The sequence below is a fragment of the Ranitomeya variabilis genome, chromosome 3 (assembly GCF_051348905.1).
Source record: "Ranitomeya variabilis isolate aRanVar5 chromosome 3, aRanVar5.hap1, whole genome shotgun sequence".
Taxonomy (NCBI): domain Eukaryota; kingdom Metazoa; phylum Chordata; class Amphibia; order Anura; family Dendrobatidae; genus Ranitomeya; species Ranitomeya variabilis.
Window position 1 is genome coordinate 687,367,355 of NC_135234.1, and position 22,981 is coordinate 687,390,335.

The following is a 22,981-nucleotide window of genomic DNA, read 5'->3' on the forward strand; positions in this document are numbered from 1 at the left end:
CTTACCCTTGGGAAAATAAAAAATTGGGGGCAAAAAATCATTTTTGTGAAAAAATATGATTTTTTATTTTTATGGCTCTGCATTATAAAGTTCTGTGAAGCACTTGGTGGGTCAAAGTGCTCACCACACATCTAGATAAGTTCCTTAGGGGGTCTACTTTCCAAAATGGTGTCACTTGTAGGGAGTTTCAATGTTTAGGCACATCAGGGGCTCTCCAAACGCAACATGGCGTCCCATCTCAATTCCAGTCAATTTTGCATTGAAAAGTCAAATGGCGCTCCTTCCCTTCCGAGCTCTGCCATACGCCCAAACAGTGGTTTACCCCCACATATGGGGTATCAGCGTACTCAGGACAAATTGTACAACAACTTTGGGGGTCCATTTTCTCCTGTTACCCTTGGTAAAATAAAACAAATTGGAGCTGAAATAAATTTTGTGTGAAAAAAAGTTAAATGTTCATTTTTATTTAAACATTCCAAAAATTCCTGTGAAACACCTGAAGGGTTAATAAACTTCTTGAATGTGGTTTTGAGCACCTTGAGGGGTGCAGTTTTTAGAATGGTGTCACTTTTGGGTATTTTCTATCATATAGACCCCTCAAAATGACTTCAAATGAGATGTGGTCCCTAAAAAAAAAAGGTGTTGTAAAAATGAGAAATTGCTGGTCAACTTTTAACCCTTATAACTCCGTCACAAAAAAAAAATTTTGGTTCCAAAATTGTACTGATGTAAAGTAGACATGTGGGAAATGTTACTTATTAAGTATTTTGCGTGACATATGTCTGTGATTTAAGGGCATAAAAATTCAAAGTTGGAAAATTGCAAAATTTTCAAAATTTTCGCCAAATTTCCATTTTTTTCACAAATAAACGCAAGTTATATCGAATAAATTTTACCACTAACATGAAGTACAATATGTCACGAGAAAACAATGTCAGAATCGCCAAGATCCGTCAAAGCGTTCCAGAGTTATAGCCTCATAAAGGGACAGTGGTCAGAATTGTAAAAATTGGCCCGGTCATTAACGTGCAAACCACCCTTGGGGGTGAAGGGGTTAAACCTCTTGTTGTTGAACTATTCTTGCACAGTCTCACAAAGGAGGTAGGAATGGAGGTCTGTAGACCGTGGAATAATGATGAGGCAAAGTGTCTAATTTTAATATATTGAAATAATGTAAGAGAATGGAGGGAGAAATTTGTTGACATACGGTAATCATCTTTAAAACGCGAATTCTACATCCCTATGACGAGCTGAAAACAACGTTAAACAAGCCAGATTGAGTTCATACCACTGTAAAATGAATAGATTATTAAACTTTCAGGGAAATTCAGATGGAGAAGGAAGAGCAGAATTCATTGATGTCAGATTTAATTTTTAGAGAAGACCATCCATATACAGTATTTCTGGTGTTCATCATTGGACATAATAGGTCTATTAACGGGGGATTGTAAGCCCCAATCCAGATCAGAAGGTTGGGGTGAGCTGGGGCTAACCATAATTTTTCAATCTCCATCCATTTTGTATAGGCGGGTTTAGAAGACCACGATGGGATCGTGTGGATGTGCGATGCCCAATAATAATGAACAAAGTTAAGTGCTGCTAGAACTCCCATCTTTTTATCAGCCAACGTTACAGACTTTGGAATTTTATGATGGAGATGAGTGAACATGTTTGGAAAACAATCGCCAAACACAAATTCGGCAGGAATATGGTACATTTGGATTAGTGATTGGTAACGCAAGCATCTTTCTTAAAATCGGAAAAAGTCTGTAACATTTGGTAAAAGATGGAATAAAAGCAATTCATGTGCCGCATTCAGTAAAATCACAAAGTGACAGGTTAGAATAGAATAGATATATATATACATAGATATATATAGGTATATAGATGCCAGTAAGATAGATAGATAGATAGATAGATAGATAGATAGATATATCCACTATATAATTGTCTAAGGGTACTTCCGTCTTTCTGTCTGTCTGTCGCGGTTATTCGTTCGCTGATTGGTCTCGCCAGCTGCCTGTCATGGCTTCCGCTACCAATCAGCGATGCGCACAGTCCGGAAAAAAATGGCCGCTCCTTACTCCCCGCACTCATTGCCCGGCGCCCGCATACACCCCTCCGGTCACCGCTCACACAGGGTTAATGCCGGCGGTAACGGACCGCGTTATGCCGTGGGTAACGCACTCTGTTACCGCCGCTATTAACCCTGTGTGTCCCCAATTTTGTACTATTGACGCTGCCTATGCGGCATCAATAGTACAAAATGTAATGTTAAAAATAATAAATAAAAAAACCTGCTATACTCACCCTCTGTAGTCCGCTGAGCCGCTCGCGCCGCCCGCCATCTTCCGTTGCAGGTTGCGGTTGCAAAGATGGTATGGCAGAAGGACCTGCCATGACGTCACGGTCATGTGACCGCGACGTCATCACAAGTCCTGCGCGCCTGCGCGGAAAGGACCTGACGTGACATCACGGTCATGTGACCGCTACACGGTCATGTGACCGCGACGTCATCACAGGTCCTGCGCTCAGACCAACCCTGGGACCGGAAGCTGCCGTGGACTACAAGGGGCCCTCGGAAAGGTGAGTATATATTTATTTTTTATTTTTTAACCTGTGACAAACGTGGCTGGGCAATATACTACGTGACTGGCCAATATACTACGTGGCTCTGTGCTGTATACTACTTCGCTGTGCAATATACTACGTGGCTCTGTGCTGTATATTACGTCACTGGGCAATATACTACGTGACTGGGCAATATACTACGTCGCTGGGCAATATACTACGTCGCTGGGCAATATACTACGTGGCTGGGCAATATACTACGTGGCTGGGCAATATACTACGTGGCTGGGCAATATACTACGTGGCTGGGCAATATACTACGTGGCTGGACAATATACTACGTGGACATGCATATTCTAGAATACCCGATGCGTTAGAAGCGGGCCACCATCTAGTATATGTGTATATATTTATATATATATATATATATATATATATATATATATATATATATATATATATATATATATATATATATACAGTGCCTACAAGTAGTATTCAACCCCCTGCAGATTTAGCAGGTTTAATAAGATGCAAATAAGTTAGAGCCTTCAAACTTCAAACAAGAGCAGGATTTATTAACAGATGCATAAATCTTACAAACCAAAAAGTTTTGTTGCTCAGTTAAATTTTTATAAATTTTAAACATAAAAGTGTGGGTCAATTATTATTCAAGCCCTAGGTTTAATATTTTGTGGAATAACCTTTGTTTGCAATTACAGCTAATAATCGTCTTTTATAAGACCTGATCAGGCCGGCACAGGTCTCTGGAGTTATCTTGGCCCACTCCTCCATGCAGATCTTCTCCAAGTTATCTAGGTTCTTTGGGTGTCTCATGTGGACTTTAATCTTGAGCTCCTTCCACAAGTTTTCAATTGGGTTAAGGTCAGGAGACTGACTTGGCCACTGCAACACCTTGATTTTTTGCCTCTTGAACCAGGCCTTGGTTTTCTTGGCTGTGTGCTTTGGGTCGTTGTCTTGTTGGAAGATGAAATGACGACCCATCTTAAGATCCTTGATGGAGGAGCGGAGGTTCTTGGCCAAAATCTCCAGGTAGGCCGTGCTATCCATCTTCCCATGGATGCGGACCAGATGGCCAGGCCCCTTGGCTGAGAAACATCCCCACAGCATGATGCTGCCACCACCATGCTTGACTGTAGGGATGGTATTCTTGGGGTCGTATGCAGTGCCATCCAGTCTCCAAACGTCACGTGTGTGGTTGGCACCAAAGATCTCGATCTTGGTCTCATCAGACCAGAGAACCTTGAACCAGTCAGTCTCAGAGTCCTCCAAGTGATCATGAGCAAACTGTAGACGAGCCTTGACATGACGCTTTGAAAGTAAAGGTACCTTACGGGCTCGTCTGGAAAGGAGACCATTGCGGTGGAGTACGTTACTTATGGTATTGACTGAAACCAATGTCCCCACTGCCATGAGATCTTCCCGGAGCTCCTTCCTTGTTGTCCTTGGGTTAGCCTTGACTCTTCGGACAAGCCTGGCCTCGACACGGGAGGAAACTTTCAAAGGCTGTCCAGGCCGTGGAAGGCTAACAGTAGGTCCATAAGCCTTCCACTTCCGGATGATGCTCCCAACAGTGGAGACAGGTAGGCCCAACTCTTTGGAAAGGGTTTTGTACCCCTTGCCAGCCTTGTGACCCTCCACGATCTTGTCTCTGATGGCCTTGGAATGCTCTTTTGTCTTTCCCATGTTGACCATGTTTGAGTGCTGTTCACAAGTTTGGGGAGGGTCTTAAATAGTCAGAAAAGGCTGGAAAAAGAGATAATTAATCCCAACATGTGAAGCTCATTGTTCTTTGTGCCTGAACTACTTCTTAATACTTTAGGGGAACCAAACAGAATTCTGGGGGGTTGAGGGGTTGAATAATAAATGACCCTCTGAAAATACTTTTCACAATTTAAAAAAAAAAAATAAACAAAGAAATAACATTCTTTTTTGCTGCAGTTCATTTCACACTTCCAGGCTGATCTACAGTCCAAATGTCACAATGCCAAGTTAATTCCAAATGTGTAAACCTGCTAAATCTGCAGGGGGTTGAATACTACTTGTAGGCACTGTATGTATATATATATATATATATATATATATATATATATATATAAATAAATAAAAAGTGGACTTTATTGCCTGAACGGTGTGGCAACGTTTCGGATACAAAATCCTTTTTTTGAAAAAGGATTTTGTATCCGAAACGTTGCCACGCCTTTCAGGCAATAAAGTCCACTTTTTTTCTATTATTTTGTGCTGCTTTTCTTTTTTTGATACTACAACTGGAGGCTATTGGACTGCTGGTTGGAAAGCACTGCACGTTATTGAGGTAGTACTGGATGCTGTTCCAATTTTTTCCATATATACACACACACACACACACACACACACACACACACACACACACACACACACACACACACACACACACACACACACACACACACACACACACACACACACACTACACACACACACACACTACACACCAAAAGTTTGGACACACCTCACTTTTAAAGATTTTTCTGTATTTTCATGACTATGAAAACTGTACATTCACACTGAAGGCATCAAAACTATGAATTAACACATGTGGAATTATATACTTAACAAAAAAGTGTGAAACAACTAAAATTATGTCTTTGGCTAGTTTCACATTTGCGTTAGAATCCGCAGCGTTTAATCCGCATCCGCAAGTGCTGGAAAAAACGCATATAAATGCATACAAACGCAGTGTTTTTTAGACGCATGTGGGAACGTGTGCGGTTTTTTCTGCGTTTGCGTTTTTGGTGCGCATGGTGACAAATTTTACAGGAGAAAAATCTAGATAAACAGACACCACCAATGTGACTACAGAGGGCGTGTATTATGGGATCTATATATATATATATATATATATATATATATATATATATATATATATATATATATATATATATATATATATATATATATATATATATATATATATATATATATATATATATATAGACCATAGGACTGCTGAAATCTTAACAGTGTGCTACTGTTTCCTGTGTCATGATGGATCTTCGCATGGAGAGCTTTTATTTCAACCTGGATTTAAGCATCAAGCTGTTTCTTGCCTGTGCATTTGCTTGGGAGCAAGACAGAAATCGCGAAAGATGGAGACGGCGTAGGCGTTTTTGGAGACACCCCATTATTGAATTACGTGAGAGACGTGGGGCCTATCACACGCTGTATGGCGAGCTTAATGCCTACCCAGACAAATTCCCGGAATACACAAGGATGTCGCAAGACTCGTTCCGGGATTTGCTTGCTTTTGTTCAAGGAGCCATACGGAGACAGGACACCCAGCTCCGTAGAGCGATTCCACCCGAGGAACGTCTGCTGGTTACATTAAGGTACGTAAGAAATGTAAACCAACGCCAGTGCTAATTTTGGGTGTACTAACATGTTTTTTTTTTGTTTGGTATTTTCCTTTCTGTCTTTAGCATAACCACACCTTAAATAGAACTGATTGTAATTTTTCTTAATTAATTCTTTTCTTTCAGATTTCTGGCAACCAGAGAGAGTTTATCATCCCTCCATTTCCAATACCGGCTTGGAATATCCACCCTGTCGGGAATAGTTGCGGACACCTGCCGGGCTTTGTGGAATGTACTCCGGGATGAGTTTATACCCCTACCCACCTTGGACATGTGGATTGAAATTGCGGAAAAATTCTGGAGTGTGTGTGATTTCCCCAACTGTTTGGGAGCGGTGGATGGAAAGCACATCTGCATTATCAAACCAGCCAGAACAGGATCGGAGTACTTCAATTACAAAAAATATTTTTCTGGTGTGCTCTGGCAATAGCCGATGCCGACTGTCGCTTCATCGCCGTGGACATTGGAGCTTTTGGCCGTGGCAACGATTCCCAGACTTTCAAGAACTCGGATATGGGCCGCCGTGTGTATGGCAAAAATTTTAATTTTCCACGGCCACAACCTCTCCCCAACACTCAAGGTCCACCGATGCCATTTGTTATGGTTGGGGATGAGGCCTTTCAGATGTGCGAAAACCTACTGAAGCCATATTCCAGTCGTGACTTGAACCACACTAAAAGGATCTTTAACTACCGACTGAACAGGGCACGAAGAACCTGTAGAGTGTACCTTTGGGATTCTAGTCTCAAAATGGCGCATTCTTGCATCAACCATAAATCTAAAAATGGAGACAGTTGACGAGGTGGTCAAAGCCTGTGTGGTTCTGCACAATTACATTATGGCTAAGGAGCGGCCCAACATTGAACTGGATGAACCAGTTGCACACCCACTGCCCGATTACCAGCATCACCCGCTGCGGTCAACAGCTGAAGTTGGCCACATGCGGGACCAATTTGCTGCCTTTTTTGATTCGGATATTGGACGTGTGTCATGGCAGGACAATGTTGTGTAAATGTCCTGTTGTTATTTTATCTGTACCAGTTATTTTCTTACATGTTACTAATGTTTCTCGTTAATAAACTTTTTTTCGTTGTCTTGACCGTGTCTCCTATGTATTTCCTCTATAACCCGAGGTTGTCCTCACACTAGCAGTATTTGGTCTGTATTTATTATCAGTATTTGTAATCCAAAACCAGGAGTGGGTGATGAAGGCTGAAGTGCTAGATATGCTAATATTATACTTTTCCTCTAATAGTTCCACTCCTTGTTTTGGCTTACAAATACCAATATAAAATAGTGACCACATACTGCTAGTGTGACGGCAGCCATGTGGTTTTAGTGATAAGGTCGTTGACGTCATTGCGTCCTGATTCTGTTCTGCTATGCAGTATCCATTGGGCACAGACTGAAGAGACAATGGCTGTCATACAAAACAGATCTACACTCATCAAGTCAGGTGTCAGAAATAATTAATTCATGATGCACATATAACAGCCTCAAGAATTCACTATTTCTGACACGTGCAGGTGAGCATAGATATGCCGTGTATGACTGCCATCGTCCCTTGAGTTTGTGTGAAATAGATTATGTACACTGAAGAGAAAAAGGAGGCTATACAATGCACTTCTCTACTCACCAGGTCAGGCGTCCCAACTAATGAGTTTTTGGACACCTGACCTGTAGACTATAGTTTTGCATGGTATTGCCACCATTTTCTCTTCTCTTGTCTGAAACACTAGTCACAGCCTAAGCAGAATGAAGAGATTAAGGAGAAAATACAAGTATAAATTTTTTGTTCCACCTCATAGCTCTATACTAAAGACACACAAAGTCTTGTACTTGCTAACTACTGGAGCTATGATGTGGCCAAAAAATAAAGTGTGTGGCGAAGTTTTTTATTTGGCGCACGGTGTGTGTTGCCGGCGGCGAAAGACACAATAAACCAAACATAATTGGGGCAAAAGAACTTGTATTTATTTTTTAACAACCAAAATATTTATTTAACTGCGCCTGCTTGGGGTAGAGTGATGTAAACGGGGGGTGTGAAGCTGTGAGGTCTGGCTAACTGTTGACGACGCAGAGGTGGCAGGAGAAGGGGCAATGAAACTTGTGGGGTCTGGTAGTTCGGGGATAGGGCTTGACACATGAGGCTTGAGACGCACTGGAAGGGTGTGACAAACCTGACATTACAGACACACTGGGAGGTGAAGGGGGAGGAATACTAAGAGTCCGCTGTTTGTTTTTTTTCCTTTCTGGGTTTGCCGGGTTCTGGGAAGCCTCGGTGGGCTCATATGTCGTGGCATGGTCGTGGTGGGTGACCTGTCAGGGTCCGGCTGCACTGTGTGAGAGTCCATAGTGCTCGTAGAGCGGAAGGCCATGCCAGAGTCCAAAGCCCTTGTAGAGCGGAAGGCCATGCCAGGGTCCTGCTGCATCGTGGTGGTGGCGATACGGAAGGCCATGCCAGGGTCCTGCTGTATCGTGGTGGTGGCGGTACGGAAGGCCATGCCTGGGTCCTGCTGTATCGTGGTGGTGGCGGTACGGAAGGCCATGCCTGGGTCCTGCTGCATCGTCGTGTCAGTGGAGAAGGTCCAAACAGGAGCAGCGGTTGTCATGGTGGTGGCGGTGGGCTGTCCAACAGCACTCGGCATGGTGGTGGTGCTGTACTGGTCCGGCAGTGCTAGGAATAGAGGTGGCCGTGCAGTGGTATGCAGCAGAGGTCGGCATTGAGGTTAATCGTGACAGTGAAGGCACATGTGGATATGCCGCCACTGTCTGCTGAAAATACCAACTCTGCTGCACGTAAGCAGCATTGCAGGCCTGCATGACACTCAGCTGGAGATCAGGAGTAAGGTGTTCCGACATGCCCTGCTCAATTTGGTTAAAAAAATGATGTGCTGGAGGTCGGCTTTTACTTGGTCAATGCTTTTGGTGACCTCCTGGATACGTGTATTCATGTGGCTAAGTGAAATATCCATTTGGTCACCCAAAGCCTTGAGTCCTTTGTGAAAAACCGAGCTCAAGTGCAACAACTCGGGCATGAGGGACCTGTCCGATGCCCTCTGCCGCTGCCGAGAGGAGCCCCCCAAAAAAGGGGCAGAGGACTAGGAAAGGGGAACACCTGATGGACCAGCTTCCTGGTCTCCAGTTAGTGTGGCAGGCCCACTTGCTGCAGCGCTGCTGGATGGCTGGGACAGGTCCGTGGCTGTCTGATGAAGGACTGCTCCAGAACCTGGGCCAACAGTGCTGCTCCATGTGCTGTGAAAAAAGGAAAAAGAAAATTAATACCAAAAATTAACCAGACGCAAAATCCTGTGGAATAGAAACATACAGATTATGGCAATACAACACAACCTAATGCACGGGAGAAATACTTACGTTCTCTAGGCAAGGACCAGTCTTAAAAAAGCCAGAACGCGATGGTATTTGTACTTTCTGATCTTTGCTCCTGAACCACTGGGAACACGGCTCTCTTGACGCAGGTCCTTGTTGAAGCGGTCCTTCATCGAACGCCAACGTGTTTTGACTCTGGCCACTGTTGAAAAAACAAAACATAATGGTTAGACAGTGGACTTTTGGCCGTGCTCACACAACTGTGTGTGATGAGAGAAACTCCTGAGAGTTTATCTCATCACACACAGTTGTGTGAGCACGGCCAAGGTCTCTGCTGCTTCACACTGCATTGCAATACTTACCAAAAGCATTTCGGACCCGAGTCGGGGCGTTGTCCCAGCCATCCCACATCTCTTTGGCCACCTCATTCCATAGGTGCCGGATTGTCACGTTGTCCGAGTGCTGTGGAACCCGGGTGTCCCACAACGGGACTCGCTCCTGGACCAGGGAGATGAGGAGGTCATTTTCTATGAGGTCTTCATCCCTTTCTGGAACCTAAAAATTAAATAAAGACATTAATGTTGGATCCATTAACATAAGGAAAAGAAAGAAAACAGAGGCTGAGAGATGGCATGAATAAGGAAAGTCAAGATACAAAAGGATTCCAGAAGAAAAATTTAAAGAAATAGGAATGTAAAGAAAGGAAGATTCAAGAATACTAATGTGAGGATACAGTAAACTGTTAGCCTTGTATACGTACACGCTGCCGCCTTGCCACCCGACCGTGACTCCGCTGCTCCTGCCCAGTCTCTGCCGCAGTAGAAGTGCTCTAAAAAAATGAAAAACAAAAAATTGTCATACGTGTAGATGTGACAGTGAATACTTACCAATCTGTGGAAGTGAGTACTCACTTCACTGACATGTTCTACTTCAGAAGGCCCAGGACTTTGCTCCTCATCAGAAGAAGAAGACATTCTGATGCATGCAGAAAGAAAGAAATGGCAGAAATTAGGACACGGAGAGACAGAAAATAGAAAATAAAGGCATTGGCTAGGACAGTGATGGCGAACCTATGACACGCGTGTCAGTGCTGACACGCGTAGTCATTTTCAGTGACACGCCAGCCGCGGCCCCATAGAAATTGCTTCTTTCCCAGGGTCTGAAGGATTTTAAAATGCGCGCTTGTCCTGCCTCCCGTGACGTCCCGGCTTGTGATTGGTCGCGTCGCCCATGTGACCGCGACGCGACCAATCACAAGCCAGAACGTGATTTTAAAATCCTGAAGGACCTAAAATTACGTCACGGCTTGCTGTGATTGGTCGCGTCGCGGCCACATGGGCGGCACGCGACCAATCACAAGCCGGGACTTCACGTAAGGAAGGAAAAGCGCGATTTTTAAGCAAACAACGCTGCCGGTTCCCTCGGTGAGGTCCAGGCTGCGTCGGAGAGGTGAGTATAGCAATATTTTTTATTTTAATTCTTTATTTTACACATTAATGTTGTTTTGATACCGATACCCGATACCACAAAAGTATCGGATTTCGGTATCGGAATTCCGATACCCGCAAGTATCGGCCGATACCCGATACTTGCGGTATCGGAATGCTCAACACTAATGGCATCCGATCCGATTTTTTATCGGATCGGATGCCATGCAGGAGGTCTGTGGGTCCAAACAACAGAGCTCCGGTGCAGAGCGTCTAGGCCTGGGACTTCCGGTAGGCCAGGCGCAGCTCCCGGAAGTCCCAGGCCTCTGCGTCGGATCTGTGTTGTTTGGGCGGCATTGCGCTGCTCCCTGCTGCGCTGGCCAGAAGTCCCAGGCTGCACTTCTGAGGCCTGAGGAGATCGCTGTCTGGAGGCCCTGTGATCGCTGTCTGGAGGCCCTGTGATCGCTGTCTGGAGGCCCTGTGATCGCTGTCTGGAGGCCCTGTGATCGCTGTCTGGAGGCCCTGTGATCGCTGTCTGGAGGCCCTGTGATCGCTGTCTGGAGGCCCTGTGATCGCTGTCTGGAGGCCCTGTGATCGCTGTCTGGAGGCCCTGTGATCGCTGTCTGGAGGCCCTGTGATCGCTGTCTGGAGGCCCTGTGATCGCTGTCTGGAGGCCCTGTGATCGCTGTCTGGAGGCCCTGTGATTGCTGTCTGGAGGCCCTGTGATTGCTGTCTGGAGGCCCTGTGATTGCTGTCTGGAGGCCCTGTGATTGCTGTCTGGAGGCCCTGTGATTGCTGTCTGGAGGCCCTGTGATTGCTGTCTGGAGGCCCTGTGATTGCTGTCTGCAGGCCCTGTGACTACTACAGCAACCATCATCCAGTGAACTGTGGGGTGTCATTGGCCATTACTGAGATAAGTGAGAGGGAGGCTGTCAGTGATGGCGAACCTGTGGCAGTCCAGCTGTTGCAAAACTACAATTCCCATCATGGCTGGCCATTCAAAGCAAAGGCTTTGGCTGTGAAGACATGATGGGAATTGTAGTTTTGCAACAGCTGGAGTGCCACAGGTTCGCCATCACTGGAAGAATTCCCCCTCCCCCTCACTTATCTTAGTTCACGGCACCCCACACAAGTTAAATAATAGCAAGACCAACAAAAGAAACCAACTGACAGATGAACAAAGAAGTCACTAAGCAGGTAAGTTAATTCTAATTATACATATTTGTTATTTAAACTATACATGTCGCAAAATTATGTTTTTTTTATCAAGGTGACACACCACCCAAGTTATGCTCGGTTTTTTGGCGAATTTTGACACACCAAGCTCAAAAGGTTGCCCATCACTGGGCTAGGATATACTCACATTGTTCAGAGGCTTGTTTGCTCCAAGGTGCTGTGGTCTGTCTGCTCTGCTTGGCTGTCTGCTGAGTAGTGACCTGCAAATGTCCACTCCCTCCCTTTATCACCTTGTATGTGGGGGGTTGCTTATCAGTGTCTAGACATGTTTTTCTCTGGTGCAACGCATGCGTTCACGAACGCAAGCAAACGCATGTGCTTGTGAACGCATGTGTTCATATAGACAGCAATGCTTTTTTTTGGCGCATTCCTTACGCAATAGACCGCATACGTTTCCAGGCGGCAAATTGACGCCTCTAAAAATTGCTACATGTTGCATTTCTGCAAATGTGAAACTGGCCTTATAGGTTCTTCAAAGTAGCCACCTTTTGCTTTGATGACTGCTTTGCACACTCTTGGCATTCTCTTGATGAGCTTCAAGAGGTAGTCACCGGGAATGGTTTTCACTTCACAGGTGTTCCCTGTCAGGTTTAATAAGTGGGATTACTTGCCTTATAAATGGGGTTGGGACCATCAGTTGTGTTGAGCAGAAGTCTGGTGGATACACAGCTGATAGTCCTACTGAATAGACTGTTAGAAGTTGTATTATGGCAAGAAAAAAGCAGCTAAGTAAATAAAAACGAGTGGCCATAATTACTTTAAGAAATGAAGGTCAGTCAGTCCGAAAAATTGGGAAAACTTTGAAAGTGTCCCCAAGTGCAGTGGCAAAAAACATCAAGTGCTACAAAGAAACCGGCACACATGAGGACCGCCCCAGGAAAGGAAGACCAAGAGTCACCTCTGCTTCTGAGGATAAGTTTATCCGAGTCGCCAGCCTCAGAAATCCCAGGTTAACAGCAGCTCAGTTAAAGACCAGGTCAATGCCACACAGAGTTCTAGCAGCAGACACATCTCTACAACAACTGTTAAGAAGAGACTTTGTGCAGCAGGCATTCATGGTAAAATAGCTGCTAGGAAACCACTGCTAAGGATAGGCAACAAGCAGAAGAGACTTGTTTGGGCTAAAGAACACAAGGAATGGACATTAGACCAGTGGAAATCTGTGCTTTGGTCTGATGAGTCCAAATTTGAGATCTTTGGTTCCAACCACCGTGTCTTTGTGCGACGCAGAAAAGGTGAACGGATGGGCTCTACATGCCTGGTTCCCACCGTGAAGCATGGAGGAGGAGGTGTGATGGTGTGGGGGTGCTTTGCTGGTGACACTGTTGGGGATTTATTCAAAATTGAAGGCATACTGAACTAACATGGCTACCACAGCATCTTGCAGCAGCATGCTATTCCATCCAGTTTGCATTTAGTTGGACCATCATTTATTTTTCAACAGGACAATGACCCCAAACACACCTCCAGGCTGTGTAAGGGCTATTTGACCAAGAAGGAGAGTGATGGGGTGCTACGCCAGATGACCTGGCCTCCACAGTCACCAGACCTGAACCCAATCGAGATGGTTTGGGGTGAGCTGGACCGCAGAGTGAATGCAAAAGGGCCAACAAGTGCTAAGCATCTCTGGGAACTCCTTCAAGATTGTTGGAAGACCATTCCCGGTGACTACCTCTTGAAGCTCATCAAGAGAATGCCAAGAGTGTGCAAAGCAGTCATTAAAGCAAAAGGCGGCTACTTTGAAGAACCTAAAATATAAGACATAATTTCAGTTGTTTCACACTTTTTTGTTAAGTATATCAGGGTGAATGTACAATTTTCATAGTCATGAAAATACAGAAAAATCTTTAAATGAGGTGTCCAAACTTTTGATCTGTACTGTATGTATGTGTACGTGTGTGTATGTTAATATATATATATATATATATATATATATATATATATATATATATATATATATATATATATACATATATATAAATATACACATATATATATATATATATATATATATATATATATATATATATATATATATATATATATATACACATACATACACACACACACACACACACACACACACACACACACACACACACACACTGTAGAGGATTACCTGCTGTAAATACAAGTAGAAAAGGTAGGTATACTGATGTCTGTGACATATACAGTTAGTACAGTGTGTGTGTGAAGCTTACTGTACATGTATTTAATGAATAAAAAATTATTTTTCTGAAAAAAAATGTCGTGGGCTCTTGCCTGATTTTTGTAACTAGCAGAGGGAAAGCTGACGGCTGGGAGATGATGTTTGTAGCCTGTGTCACGGATACCTCTCCGTGCTGCTGCTAATTCGTCACGTTTCCGCTCTCAGCACGTGATTTGGGGTTGTGCCTGCAAGGGTTGATCTATCTCCCCTCTCTGTCCAGCATTCAACCTCTGTCCTATGCTGTAATGGGAGCATAAATCACACACCGACCCAGGCCACACACCCGCTCATACATGCTGCCACCACTCACCGAATACACGGGCGATGGGTCCCGAAAATATTACTAATACTGTCTACCACTCATAAGGCTCACACACTGAAGGCTATGGATTCTTCAGAACATACAAGGTTCAACTGTTAGTTTTATGCTTTAGTACAAAAAGGTTCAGTGCTTACAGTAAAAAAAGGTATAAAAATATAGTAATAAAAAGACATACAACTATGCAAAACAGTACTGTATAAAATAAACAGGAGAAAAACATACAGAAATAGCTAACTTGTCATCTGCTTCTGCTCCCTGAGGGTAGGATGAATATAGACTGGATCACATCAGCTTCCCAGGCTGCCCTCACATGTGAACAATGTTGAATGTATACAAGCCAAATTTATAGAGTCACCCTGGAGGTCAGATTTCTAGACCAGCCCCTCAAGTTGATATTCTAATTGCTTGTTTTTAATTGGACCATGGCCGCACCCCCAGTGAATGTTATTTTCTCTGAGATTCTTTGTGTAAAGCTTCCCACAGATAGTGTCAGGCTGTAATTGACATCTCTCTTCAAAAAGCTAGGAGGTGTCAAATGTTTCCTTTCTTGGTTCCCAGGACGACCCCCTGGTGAGATCAGAGACAGTAGACTGCCTTCTCAAGAAAATACATATTAACACCTGGGTGAGACCTGCAGCCTTCAGGACAGATGTTAGATTATTACTAGTCACACAATAAACCTATACATAGTTCACTATACACATATATATTTATACATATTTCACTACAGCCTGGGAAGAGGGTAATACCCATGAAGCATCCCAGGCTGTTAATATCAGCTCACAACTGTATACTGGCTATTAAAATAAGGTATCCTAAAAAAAAAAAGGCATAGGTCCTCCTTTAATAACCAGCAAAGGCTATGCAGACAGCTGCAGGCTGATATTTATAGCCTAGGAAGGAGCCATCGATACTGCCCCTCCCCAGGCTAAAAACGTCAGCTCTCAGCCGCCCCAGAAAAGGCGCATCTCTGTGATGCGACAACTCTGGCACTTAGCCTTGCTCTTCCCACTTGCCTTCTACCGGTGGCAAGTGGGGTGATAGTTGGGTGAGTTGATGTCACCTTTGTATTGTCAGGTGACATCAAGCCCTGAGATTAGTAATGGAGAGGCATCAATAAGATGCCCCCATTACTAACCCCATAGTCACATTGTATGAAAACACATACACCCAGAAAACAGTCCTTTAATTGAAAAAAGACACATACTCTCTTAATAATCTTAATTAAACCATACTTACGACCTCGCCCATTCCCCCGATGCCCTCGTCATCTGCAAAAGAAATAAAAAAACAACAACAAAATTCCTCATCTTTATTCAGAGATGCTTTTAATCCATATGTCCCACAACGGGTCTAGCTCTGCTACTAGATGGCAGGCTGCATGGTTGCATGATGCGAGCATACAGCCTATCCTCTAGTGGACACTGAGCAGCGTGTGAGTATAATATAACCTGTTTTTCTTACCTTTCAGGTGACATCAGGGGCTTATCTACAGCATTACAGAAAGCCCCTGATGCCGGTGGCCACAGCGGCTTATCTACAGCATTACATAAACATGTTTATGGAAAAAAAAATTTTTTTACATGGCTTAACGTACTAAAGATAATCTGGCCTTTCCTAATGATGATTGTGAACAAGCCATAACCCTAACAGACTTATTAAGGTCTGAAACCAAAGTAATCTGAGCACACAAATCTCCAAGGATGCCCAAACTTTTTGCATCAGCCCATTTTCCTTTTTGTAAAAAATTACAATATATTTTTTCTCTTTTAGAGATCATTTCAACTTACTTGGCATCTTTAGTTTTGTTTTATTTTTTACAGGAGACAGGTTTTGTACCCACCTTTTTTCCATCTGAATCCTATCTATTACATGTGTAAATCTGAGATGTAGAGACATCAGGAGTAGTCTTATGTGTGTTGATGGCTGAAATGAAAGGAACATTTCTACTAAAAAAGCTAATCTTATTAAGCCTAAGTATAAGCTAAGATACAAATGAGTATTGGCTTCCTCTCCGGAGATCAATACTGATGTATTCATTAGGCTTTATTACGAGGTTTTGTTCTACCGTACATCTTAATAGTTTCCCTACAACTGGTTCATCTTTGTGTTGGTTGCGCATATATTTGCTGTTGCAATTCGGTTTAATACAGAAAGAAAGCTGTGGATGCCAAATATTGATTTTTCATGTTATTGAATTACATTTTTAAAAATATAACACTGCAAAGTATATTAATTTAGCAAAGCAAACAGGACTGTATTACATTAACTAATAAGACTTCCTGCACGACTAATCCTATTAATACGTTCTCTGTTAACTAGTTTATTGAGGACATGGAGTCTACAGCAACTGAAAACGTCAGGGGCTTTCAAGCCTGTCTCTTTTGCTATTCAAGGGGTAGTCCGTTTTCATATAAAATAGGTGGTTTATGGGGTAAATCTTCTGCTTGTGGAGAGCAAACCGTGGGATATGCAGACTTATAAGCCTCCTTATGTTAGTGGTTAAAAAAAAAATTCGAATTTGTGTTTCAATTTTCTGGATCTCGCTCCATTTTACATTTTTCTTTCAATATTGATCTTTTATGGATACTACCATATGGTTTTCTTATTAGTATTTTTCTAGAATGTCTATTTTTTTTTTTTTTTTTTTATCTGGGAGCAGGGTGATAATTTGGAACTTTTTTTTTCTGTCACCCTAGTGGACCTGAGTTTGTGATCGTCTGCTATATTGTAATATATACTACAAAACTATACGGGCATACGCCTCTCTGTGTGCCTCCCCAAATCCCACTCCAGTCCTTCCTGGGGTAAGATTTGTGTAACAAGCACTGCCGCTCATCATGAGTTTGATAAATGCCGGTCGCCACTCCCCCGTCCTTCCCCATCTCTGCCCACTTTATTGGAGCTGGGACAGAATTGTGGTAGAATGCAAAAAGTCCCAAAATGATAGCACAGCCTTGCGCTGTGCCAAAATTGCTCAATTTTTCAAAGCTTTTTACTCCAGAATACTGGTGTAAAAGTTTTGATGAATCGGGCCCAATAATTATTACAATCCTAAGTGTTACACTGTTTAGATTGTGGCTTATGGAATACAACCCTCAACATTTTGATCTGATAATGACACATGATCCTTTCTCTTTCAGGCATATAAGGGATCCAATACATCTCACCGATACTCTGCCCTCCATTTGAACTGTGAATATCGATTCCGCGTATGTGCCATTCGCCAGTGCCAAGATGCTGCCGGTCCCCAGGATTTGACCGGTGCTTACAGTGCCACAGTCCTTTTCATCTCACACAAGAACGAGTCACAAAGCAACACCAGCAAAGACATTACTGAACCCACAAGGACAACAAGGACGCTGAGCGACGAGCAGTGCGCTGCCGTCATCCTTGTGCTGTTTGCTACATTCTCCATCCTGATTGCCTTCATTATCCAATACTTTGTTATAAAGTGAAGGATCCACATTTAGCTTTATCCTGATTCCTATACTTTATTTTTTTACTTTACATCTACTAAAGAAAAACATACCTTTTGTTTTACAAAATTGCTTTTAAAGAAAACATTGTGGCATGTAGTACAGCATCAGGACTACTGTAGCATGTCATGTTGTCACTTCTGTCAGCCACAAAGCTTGTCCTATTGTATGGTCTTGAGCCGGACAGACCTCGACTCATATGCCATGTGGTGTAATGTTTACACACGTCCAACGCTCCTCAGTTCTTTCATGGTTAAGCGACTGACCTTGTGCAAGGATGATAGAGATTTATTAAAGGGTCACCTCAAGTGCTGCAAAAAAATACATTGTTTAAGAAGTGGGGGGTGTTCTTCTCATTGTACTTCTACCTCCTCTGTGTCTTAAATCTACCCTCGTTGCTGCCTGATGCGTTGCCCTCTGGCGGTAACCGGTGTTTAATCAAAATCCAGTAATTTGTCTCATCTCAGGCAGTACATGTAACTGGAATTTCTAGAATGGTATGTAAGATTAACCAATTAATATGGCGGATAAGGGAAGTTCAGAAGGTATGTATTGTACATAGGACAGATTTCACGACTGCATTCTTGAATGAGGCTCCATCAGAATTCTGATGCCTTGCAAAGACGTGATGGGAATTGAGCTTTTTTAGGATAACCAGGTTTACCTTTGCCTGTTTATAGTAGCAGACACCACCTCATTATTCTAAATTGGACGAAGAACCTTTGGACATAATATGTGGAAGGACAAATTCTGCTGGTTAGAATAAAGAAAAGGTTGATGCCTTAACCAGATGCAAGGAATATCATAGACATGGCCATAATGGTGACTAGTAGGCACGTACACTGCATCAACTGGTCTGTTGAGAGGTGAGATGGAGGAATCCAGAACGACCTAGGGAGCTGTAACTTCTCTGATAACTAGGGTGTCCATGTATTACTGGGCTCTCAGGACTGTGACTTCTGCATCCCCGACACTTAGAACACATCTCCAGTGGATTGATGAACCACTGCCAAACCATGACCTCAACCACATGGGTTCTGGTCAGTGACTAGTAACAGCAGCTCCACGTAATTCGGTAATGATTAAGGAGGAAAAGCTGTAAGACGTCCCAGCTGGCCACATTCTCGTATCCACATCAGAAACATGTTATTTACACTTTTACTTCTACCAATTTTCAGAAATGCAAATCTATTCAGAATAGGTGGTGTAAAAGCCCAATTCATCTGTCAGAATAGTAACTCAATAGTATGACTCCTGTAGGGGAAAGGGCTTCTAATCTGACCAAAATTGTAAAAAAATAAATACATTTAGTGTAATGATTGACACATCATGCATACAGATATAATAATGATGTGCTTTCAGAGTGTAAGTGAACAGGATGGAAATGTGGATTTACACAAGGAAAATTCATACTGAATTCCAACGATGGGGATGAAATCTCCACAAATCTCATCCGCATGCTGTTTATTTTCTTACTTTTTTCTCACGGAAATTGACCTGCAATGTGGATCTTTAAATATGCAGTAGGTCAATCTCCACTGCCAATTTTTATTTGTGGATTTCAATGTAAAGGGATAAAATCCACAGCAGAATCTACATCTTACATTGAAACTCTGTCAGAATGGCGGTATAATCCTTTTTCCCACCTGATATTAAAATAAGCATTTCTTGAGTACAGCTACTGTTGGACTTATAAAATACCTATTTTAATAACTGGATTATAGAGCCTTTCTAATGTGGATTTCTTTCAAAGTAAGTATACCAGCCTCATCAGGTCTAAGAGATCTATTTAATGTATACGGTTTGCATTGTGAAATCTGATGACAGATCCTCTTTATTGTTTTATGCTTTGGTTGGAACAGATTTGTATGTTTTATTTTACCTAGTTTGTCTTTTATTGGCACGTATGCCTAGTTAATACTACACCGATGGTTTTATTTTATATTCTGGTTGCAATGGCTGATTATGGACCAAATAGGATTCACGACTCTTGACTATTTCTAAACTTCAGTTAGAAAAGCCCACATTCTCCCTACATTGATATACTTTATAACCATTGTTGCGCATTTTGTAAATTCCTAGCTTGAAGCACCATTACCTTGTTTGTGCCACCTTTCTCTTCTTATATGCCGTTTTATGAACGGTTTGGTTTTTTGATTTGGTTTGATTTCTTGGCAACCAGCAACCATTCTATCCTTCTACCATGAGGAGATCAGCCTTGTCGTAACCAGCAAAAAAAATCTATCCACTTCTGTCCCCCTAGGTCTCTGTGGCAGTTCCTTCATTTATTTATATTTTTTTGGGGGGATGTCATACAGGGCTAGAGGATTACCACTTAAGATTACTCTTTGGAAATTCAGGTATGTCTCAGCACTTTTAGCTAACTAGCATATAGGCTCATGGACTACCACTAGTCTTATAGTTGCCCTGCCATTGTGGTTGCCCTCTTTACATCAGTGCTCAGTTCCTAGCCTTTCTTATTTCTCACACCAAATCTTAAAGGCAAAATGTTGTAATTTGCACCGAAAACCTTTTTTTTAAGCTGCTTTATTTCTTGGGGGGGGGGGGGGTGTGAAAAAAACTGTTTAATGTAATGTCGTCATGTCTGTCCTGAATTTGTACCAAATTGTTAATCGCATGTAGTCAGTATTGCATCGAAGCACTTTGCAATTTTCTCCTGTTTTGTGAGCTTGCATATGTAAGTTCTCGAATGACCAGAATGAAGTATGATATTGGGCACCTTCTGTGCGGGTATCTATGAACTGCTAGCGTATGTGAACTGTAATGGAAACCTGTCCGATCCCGCGCCCATACTGTCCGATCCCGCGCCCATACTGTCCGATCCCGCGCCCATACTGTCCGATCCCGCGCCCATACTGTCCGATCCCGCGCCCATACTGTCCGATCCCGCGCCCATACTGTCCGATCCCGCGCCCATACTGTCCGATCCCGCGCCCATACTGTCCGATCCCGCACCCATCCTCGTCCTCTTTATTTATTTTCCGCTATGTCAGGAGGTGGTGAATCACTGTGGTTTTAGTTTTCTTGGGATTGATTAGCATTTTAATGTCAATGAGCACTTCTCTTGGATAAATAAGCAGCTAATTCTTGCTATAAAGATCTTTTCCAGAGTTGTTTCTGCAGTAGTAATGGGCATGTATTGTAATTGTTTGTGTCAAATAACGTGTTTTGTAGATTTTTAATTTTGTTTTGTTACAATAGATGTAAAATTTTCAGTCCTCTGGTGGTGACAATGCTCTGTCCTATGACTTGTGATGTGCGTTTACCTCTGTTCTCTTCTCTTCCTTTGTCACCTTTTTATGTACCGGTTAATATGTTTTCACAGGAAATGATATATGGATTTTTTTCTTTCTAGAGCCTTCTGTATGTGCCATGTTCGGCCAGTATAAATGAGGTTGTGTGTATTTGCCCAGAAATTTCCACACGGTTGAATGTCTAAATTTAAGGTCACTCACTTGATTATCTAAAGTGACTTTTTTTTTGTTTTTGTTTTGTTTTTTTCATAGCAAAATTCAAGATGAATTCCTATTTTTGATAGTAAACGTCATTTAATAGCGCATCTGCCACTGAGTCTCAGTGCAGATATCTGCAGAAATAAGAAAAAAGCTAAATTTTTAATCTAAGCTTAATAATTTTACCTCATACACTGTACATTCCAAAAAAAGAAAAAAAAAAACTTTTTAAAATCTTATAGGTACACTACCAAACCTATCAATATAAATTGTATAATGTTGGACTTCATAAAAAGGAATAATGTATAATCGCATAGAAATATACATAAACAATGTAGCAAAATTCTATAAAATCTGTGGAAAATAAAAGTTGTATAATTCTTTCTCTTGTGTGTTTTTTATTACTATTTCGCACATTGGCTTTTATTTTACATTTTCAGTCTCCTCTTATTCACTATGATTCTTAGTATTGGGTCATTCCATGTCAAGTAAACCGTTCATTTTTACCTCTATATCTTTAATTCTTTTGAGATTTTATTTGGTAATAGTGTCAGACAATGCAAAATGTGAAGAAAAAAAAATCTAGATTTTTTTTTTATTATTGATTTTCAAAGTTTGGAAAAAGTGCGAATTTAGGTGTTGCCTGCCTTTACATTTCTCCTCATAACTCAGGCTAGAAAAAGATAGAGAAACAAAATAAACACCATTCTACTCAGAACTGTACAGGCTTTTACCAGATATGTCACAAGAGTATCTTTGTTAATATTTTACCCATGCGAACGCAAACGCAAAATTTTAAAATGCATTTCCGAAAAAAAAACTTTTAATTTAAAAACTGCACAGGTGCGTGCTATGCTCCTAGCAACAGAAGTACCAAAATACAAGTTGGGATCGTGATGGGATCATATTTTAAAAAATAAAACTTAGTGTCAATTTGAAAATCTTGAATTCAGATCTGTTCAGCCTGTGGTCTAACAGTGTGGGGTCTATATTTACCAAATCGAGTTCATATGAGGACATCCAGCAGAGGGCGCATCACCGCGACTCAAGGTAACTACAGGACATTCCCCTGCATTCCATTCATTCACAACATTTTACAGACAGGAGCACAGCTGCATTAGCAGAGCTCCTGGGTGTAAAATGATTTAACCCCTTCAGATGGATTTACATCGTGGGACGTGACTGAACGACAGAAGGTATGGGATATTGGTGATTTTTTATTTTTCCTTTTTTTACAGAACAAGGGTCTTCAGGTGGATTAAGAGTATAATAAAATATTACAACACCCTGTGTCTTTATTTAATTAAAATACTTTTTAATAATGTGTGTGTGTGTTTTATTAACCATTTCGTACTATTGGATTAATAATGGATAGGTGTCATAATTGACGCCTCACCATTATTAACCTGGCTTAATGTCACCTTACAATAGCAAGGTGACATTAATCCTTCATTACCCCATATCCCACAGCTACACGGGACTAGGAAGAGAGTGGCCAAGTGCCAGAATAGGCGCATCTTC

At 42.2% G+C, this 22,981-nt stretch overlaps 1 protein-coding gene and 1 long non-coding RNA gene across 6 annotated transcripts in view; one reads left to right on the forward strand and one right to left on the reverse strand.

Annotated features, from left to right (window-relative positions):
- FNDC3A (fibronectin type III domain containing 3A) overlaps positions 1–21,843 on the forward strand; it is a 381,088-nt gene extending 359,245 nt beyond the window's left edge. For all 5 annotated transcript variants that reach the window (XM_077298073.1, XM_077298074.1, XM_077298077.1 and 2 more), the window contains one exon: positions 17,652–21,843. In XM_077298073.1, coding sequence (XP_077154188.1) covers positions 17,652–17,966 — 315 coding nt within the window. In that variant the 3' untranslated portion in view covers positions 17,967–21,843. The remainder of the gene's footprint in view (positions 1–17,651) is intronic.
- On the reverse strand, positions 6,512–10,443 carry LOC143817028 (uncharacterized). Its single transcript, XR_013224046.1, has 3 exons — positions 9,677–10,443; positions 9,360–9,516; positions 6,512–9,239 (listed from the first exon to the last, which is right to left on the reverse strand). It is a non-coding gene; the product is annotated as an uncharacterized LOC143817028 (long non-coding RNA).
- Positions 21,844–22,981: the final 1,138 nt, after the last annotated feature.